At 36.2% G+C, this 6422-nt stretch overlaps 1 protein-coding gene across 1 annotated transcript; it reads right to left on the bottom strand.

Annotated features, from left to right (window-relative positions):
- Positions 1 to 245: 245 nt before the first annotated feature.
- LOC126706202 (protein APEM9) lies at positions 246 to 6186 on the bottom strand. The gene is made up of 6 exons (XM_050405537.1): positions 5870 to 6186; positions 5497 to 5673; positions 3682 to 3759; positions 1924 to 2209; positions 1266 to 1624; positions 246 to 596 (listed from the first exon to the last, which is right to left on the bottom strand). Exons 1-6 carry the CDS (start codon positions 6016 to 6018, stop codon positions 470 to 472), a joined length of 1176 nt encoding a protein of 391 aa, XP_050261494.1. The 5' UTR covers positions 6019 to 6186; the 3' UTR covers positions 246 to 469.
- Positions 6187 to 6422: the final 236 nt, after the last annotated feature.

Below are 6422 nucleotides of genomic sequence, written 5' to 3'. Positions count from 1 at the left end.
TGTCATTGCTATTTTAACAAAATTCCCAACGTGTCTATTGGCACTTGGCCCAACATTTTGCCCCCCTCGCCCCCTTCGATCTCCTCTTTCTCAGCAAACAAACAATCACTTGATATTGAATGCATCGTGGGGCATGAATTATTGTATTCTCACTTTGTTTATTCATTATAACCATGAAAATGTACATAGAATAATGAGGTTTAGTGGTAAATATGCATCACAATTCACATGATATATCTAGTTCCTCGCAACAAACAGTTAAACATAGAAATTGCACCTGTTTGTTAAATATTTAATTCATACCAGTTCATGAATCATGATTAAAATAGCATGGCATTATTGACAAGAGGAAATACAAGATCCATACTAAAACAACATTGCCTCTTTAGAATAGAGGCTGTTCATTTGAAGATATCTGTATTTATACCTGTATTGGACACCTAAAGAGCATAATGACTAAAAATTTATGTCACTGTCCTCGTGTTGCAGTAGCCAGAGGTTGAACAGCAGCTAGAGGATTCACTTGGTATGAAAATGCAAGCTTCCACAAATCTACCAGAGCTCCTTTCAAGAACAGCGCTTGTCTTGTAACAGTCCTGAAACAAAGATATTTTATTAAAACATCATATCTCTTTCATATGATAATTAACTTCTCCACCACTGGCCCTCAAACTTTCAATTCCATTAAGTATTTGTACTGCTTTACATGACTCGTTTTAACAAAGTGATTCCATGAAATATGTTAGGTCCAGTTCATGAGGGGAATAGTTTGGAGTTTCCTGGTGTTGGCAGGGGAATTGACAGGAAAACATGAGAAAAGTAGTTGTGTGTTGTGGAATAGGGTTCGCAGTGAGGGCAGTGGAGGAGGTGGGAGAAATGGTGGGGGGCCACTCATGACATTAGTCATCCAGATAAATATTAGTTTGGAACTCAACAGTAACAATAAAAACATAACTGTGTGGAATATTGGAATGCAGCAATTAACATATGTGGATCTAAAGAACCTATTTATAAAGCCCAATTCTCCTCCAATTCACCATCAATTGTTAATTAAGTTTATGATAACTAGGATGAAGAGATGACATTTCAGCTAAACAAATAAAGGGCATTTTAAACATTTTTTATTTTAGAGCACTCCATACTGAGAGCAAGCAAAATGAACCGGGAACCAAATAAGATTTGAACCTAAAGAAAAAAGAATAGATTTTGACCTGAGGCTTTGAATTTGAAGTCATGGTAGATCAGAGAGAATAATTATACATTACCTCTTCAAAGCAGCTTTTTTCCTTCGGAGAACATAAAGCATGAGCAGGATCAAACAGCCCAGCATAATCTTTCCATTAGATATGACCAATCGAGCATTACCAAACTTCAAAGTGATGGTACGAAACCACCAGAAATATGGCTCCATTCGTTCAGACAATTTTAAAACTGCTTGTTTTTTAACATTCCCTTGATTAGGTGGGTGCGTGGCTTTTAAGGCTTTTTGAGAACCCTCAGACACATTCAGTTCTTTCTGTGAAGATAAATGGCCATCATGGTTATCTGCCGGCAGAGGTGAGGACCCTTGTGACAAGTTGGTGGCTTTAAGAGAATGCAGGGAGTGCAATTTCCTCAGAAGTACCTAGAAGAAAGGAGATGGCAGAATATAAGAAGAAAGAATATTCTTTTCATCTATCAATAAAATCAATCAAGTTTACAATCATCATTTTGATATGTTATATAACATAGAGCATAATGTGAATCAGCAATCATCATTTTATAGCTTAGTCCAAAAATGATATCAAATATCACAAAATCAGTAAGTTCTTGAACAGTACATGTACTGCCAAATCCAAGAACAGCCTCAACTGATTATAATAAAGCGTGAATGCGTGATTCCAACTTAGATGTACCACATAATATATATATACACATATATACCTGTCGTTTTTCCTCAGGTAGTGCAGCTTTCTCAACCCACGAGATAGCGAGGTGCATATCTTGTAAAACTGTTGCTAGTAGCATCACAGCATAGACCTCAACAACTTCCACATATTCATCAACTCCCAAAATAAAATGCCTCTCAAATCTTGCCATACAATCTACATTTGCTTCTGCACCAACAAGACCATAGTATTGTTCATCCACACAATTCCACTTGCTAAGGAACTCCTCAAGAAATTCTCGAACACCCAAAGAAGAACCATCTGATATCTGAAAACAAGCCCTGCCAACAATGATAAAAATTTTACAACCACTCCTTTAAAAGTATAGAGAATACCCCCTTCCAAGAATATGTTGTAAAACCTACGTTACATGAACAAAATAGACTGAATTACCCATGTCTTCTAATTTTACAACCAATCCTTTAGAAGTATAGAGAATACCACTTCCAAGAACATGTTTGCAAAACCTATGTTACATGGACAAAATAGAAAGACTGAATTACCCATGTCTTCTTTCCTTTGTTAAGTTTCCCACATCTTCTAGACTATAATATGCATTTAAATCCCACATGCTTAATCATAAAGACATTTATAACAAGTATGAATCAAAGAACATATTGGTTTGTTGATCCTTCACTGTTATAGGAATACTTCAATAAAGATGCTACACTGCATGGACCCTTCAGTTTGCCCAACATGCAAACAGTGAAAAGAAGAAGATAAATCCACAGTTTAACCATGCCCCATGTCCTACGTTTTGTGGATTAAATTAAACATGCTTTAAGCCATAGCTTGAGCCCCCATGAAAAGTAGTTAATAGGGAGGAAAAAAAGGGGCTTCAATAAAAGTTTCTGGAGAGTGGCTATGTTATCTTCTTAGACATGTGCTTGGAGAAAAAAAAGTGATGGAAACACAACATGAATTAGAAGTTCTCCTTGGTTAAACTCATGATGTTCTTCATCAATCTCTATTCCTTTGGTGCTCTCCTCACTTTGGGATTTTTTTTTTTTTTTGGATAGGTAAAAGGATTAAAAGCAAGAGGGAAAAAACATATTAATGAATAATAAAAATGGAATGATGATGCTGCCCAGGACCGAACTGGGGACCTTCAGTGTGTAAGACTTTCGGACGCCAAAAGGACAGTTCTTCCTGAATTCATTGATCCCTATTCTCTTCTCTAAGCCTTTTACACTATTGTATGCATCTATATGCCTTAATACCTCTTCGTTCTCTATGAAGAATTATTTCTTTTTTAAAAGAAAAAGCTTTTCCCTGGCCTTTTGCATGCAAACAAAAGTCCCAAGTTGTATTAGTTATTTGAGAAAAGTAAAGTAGTTGTGCAACCTAGGCATTTCAAATAATAATTGAAGATTATTTACTTTAAATTCTGATGATTTAAGGAAATCCATCCCCAAAGCCAATAAATTGAGAGAAGAGAGGGAGGGTCAAAATCCCTTGAACAACCGAGGTAATAGACAATTGACATATCCTAAAAACTCCTTTGGCCTTGTTTATTTTAATAGACTACTTTACATACCAAAAAAATACTATCAAACAAGACCAATTATGGACATTCTATCCATAGCATGGCTGTTTTGACAAAATGAACTTTTTAGGGTTGAGCAATTTTTATTAAATTTAAGGTCAGACAACAAAAAATTAGAATATAGCCCTTCATATATTCTTTTCAAATTCAAATCACATGGCAAAACTGAAATAAACGGAAAGTATGATGTGCAAAAGATAAAGGTACCCAGTAAGTAGAACTTGAACAGGGATAGCTGTAACAGACACGTATAGTAGTTTAAGTTGATTCAGAATTTCTGATGTCCTGCATGCACCCAGAAGAAGTTATGAGTAAAATTTTCAAGATTACCAAAACACATTCCATTTGCCTAGCCAAAAATAACATCCATTATAACAAGTTGATGAGTTTTGGAACAAAACAGAGAAAAATAAAATGATCTAATTATATCATTTGGAAGATGGGAAAGGAGAAGAATTAAATTACCATCTCCCAAAATAACCTTTATGAGAGTTATAAAGAAATCCTCCCAAATATAATTCTTTTATAAGATAAAGGGGCATCAAATTTTATTTATTTATTTATTTATAAATAATGAAAACTTAATTGATATCAAATAAAACAATCACCCAGGTATACAGGATGTACACAAATGGGGACAGTTCAATCAATCCCGTAAATTACAAATATCAATCTACAATTGACATCTAATCCAACAAAGTCCTAAAGAAGAACAATTCGATGTCCGGCATATTCCATTGAACATCCTCAAAGCTTCAGGCATTCCACTCCCCCCAAACACACCACATCAAACAGTGTGGAACAGCTTTCCAAACAATTCCATTCTTATGACAACCAAATAGCCCTTGCCAAGAAGCAAGTAATTCTACCACTGTCTTTGGCATGACCTAGAACACTCCAAACAAGCCAAACACCATCAACCACAACTCCATAGCAACAAGACAATGAAGAAATAAGTGATCCACCGTTTCCCCATTACCTTTGCACATATAGTACTAATCCAAGACCCAAATGTTCCTCTTAGGCAAGTTTTCAATAGTCAAACTTCTCCCCGATGCTGCTGTGCAAGAAAAGAAAGCTACTCTGAGCATGATTTTCGACTTCCAACTGCTCTTCCATAAGAAAGACATATCATTAGAAAGGGTCAAAACACGATAATACCCGTGCACCGAAGAAACCCATACTCTTAGCAGGTTTCCAGCACATCTTACGATGCCCAACTCCATTTAATAGAATAGAATAAATCATCCCCCTGCCACCAGCAGACCCCTTATCACGGCTGATCCCAAAGAATTCTGGAAACCATTTTGTTTGCACTGGAAGGCCCAAACTCCATTCATTCAAAAATGCTCAATATCAAACCATTTAATGAATGCCCAAGCATTTCCAAAACCATTATACAACAAATCAACAGCCAAGAAAACCATCAAATCTTTTTAAAAAAAAAAAAAAAAAAAAAAACTCATAGAAGAACATGGGTCTTTAAGAAAAAGAAGAAACCCATATATGTCTAATAAACCCATCCAATGGAACATCCATTCCCATATCAATGTTCTACTTACAAGTGAGCAGAATGTTGCATTCCCTACATTACTTGAGAGCATTGTGCACTAGTATGACCTTTTTATCTAGTAAAATACAACCTTGTTTCATTTCTATCCTACTCTATTCCATCCTTTAATAAATTTTTTTTTTTTTTTTGGATGACGTAGGAGAACTTCACTCAAATTAGTTACACGGTACAGAGTATACTATACAATCCTCACTGTTAATTAAACTCGTACAGGCAATTGACCCCACCCACCAGAACCAGTTTGCGGGTAATCCAGGGGCGGCCTTTTCACCCCTGACAGGCTAAGCAGTTTATCCTCATGCCCAGAAGGCATTATTCTATCCTACTCTATTCCATCCTTTTATAAAAACTTCCAAAACATAGTAATAACAAGTCTTAAAAAGTAACATAAATTCAATGAAATTCATGTTTCTCTCTCAAAACAAACGTAAGAGTTTAATGAAAGGTACCTTCCTAGTGCCTTCAAGGATTGGACTAACACCATACCGGTCGACTCCAACATGTCACGGAATCCAACATCTTCTTCTCCGACTTCAAAAATGCTTTTACCATCATCGCTACAAAGACGCTTCAATATGGACGAAGCTAATGATTCTGCCTCCGAATACATTGAGCAAACAAGGTAGCTGCCATTGCCAACACAACACAACACAACAATATCAAAACTTTTATGGCAGTGTTTTTCAATTCTTAAAATTTTCAAATACAAACAGAACCCAAATTAAACCCAAAAAAAAATAATAATAATAATAATTTAATTGCTTTGAAGAAAATTGAATATAAAAAACGAAAAGAAGTTAGATTATAGTTAAGCCAAATTACCTCTCGGAGCGCTCGATTTCTTCCCAAATTGAAGGATTTGATTCAATTACAGCCATCTCTCTCTCTCTCTCTCTTTCTGAGTATGGTAAGAGCTTTGGCTGTGCAAGTAGGGGAGAAAGAAATAATATTAGGGGATATGCAAGAGTCATGTGCAACGCACATGACCCATTTTAAGAGAAAATTGCTGTTAACCCTTAACCCTTGATTAATCGGGTCAGATTTGATATTTTAAGAGTAGCGGACCTTGGTCTTGATGAGAAGCTCGTCGGTATTGGGGCGAGGAATATGGAAAGTCTGCGATGGCGAGGACCAAGCTGCTTGCTACAGAATAATAACAACGTTACCCCACCAACACCAACGTAGTCGTCTGTAGTGAGAGAGAAAAATAGTTAACGTTAGGTTTACAGAATCTCATGGGGCCCTTGCATATGTGTCTTCCTTAATTTTTTGACACCTGTCCCTGTATGCAGCATATGCTGCAGGCTTGCGTGCAAGAAATCCTTGTCCTTTTTCTTTTTAGTAAGAGATAACCGGATTTTACTCCCAAAAACAT

The sequence above is a fragment of the Quercus robur genome, chromosome 11, assembly GCF_932294415.1.
Source record: "Quercus robur chromosome 11, dhQueRobu3.1, whole genome shotgun sequence".
NCBI classification, from domain to species: Eukaryota; Viridiplantae; Streptophyta; class Magnoliopsida; order Fagales; family Fagaceae; genus Quercus; species Quercus robur.
Note: the sequence above shows the minus strand (reverse complement) of the source record. Positions and strands in the feature narration are given on the sequence as shown.

Coding starts and splice junctions, on each gene's coding strand:
- LOC126706202 (XM_050405537.1), bottom strand. CDS start 6,018: ATGACTCTTGCATATCCCCTAATATTATTTCTTTCTCCCCTACTTGCA. Junction 1,625..1,923: donor TACCTGAGGAAAAACGACAG/GTATATATGTGT, acceptor CCTTTCTTCTAG/GTACTTCTGAGGAAATTGCA. Junction 597..1,265: donor AAAAAAGCTGCTTTGAAGAG/GTAATGTATAAT, acceptor TCTTTGTTTCAG/GACTGTTACAAGACAAGCGC.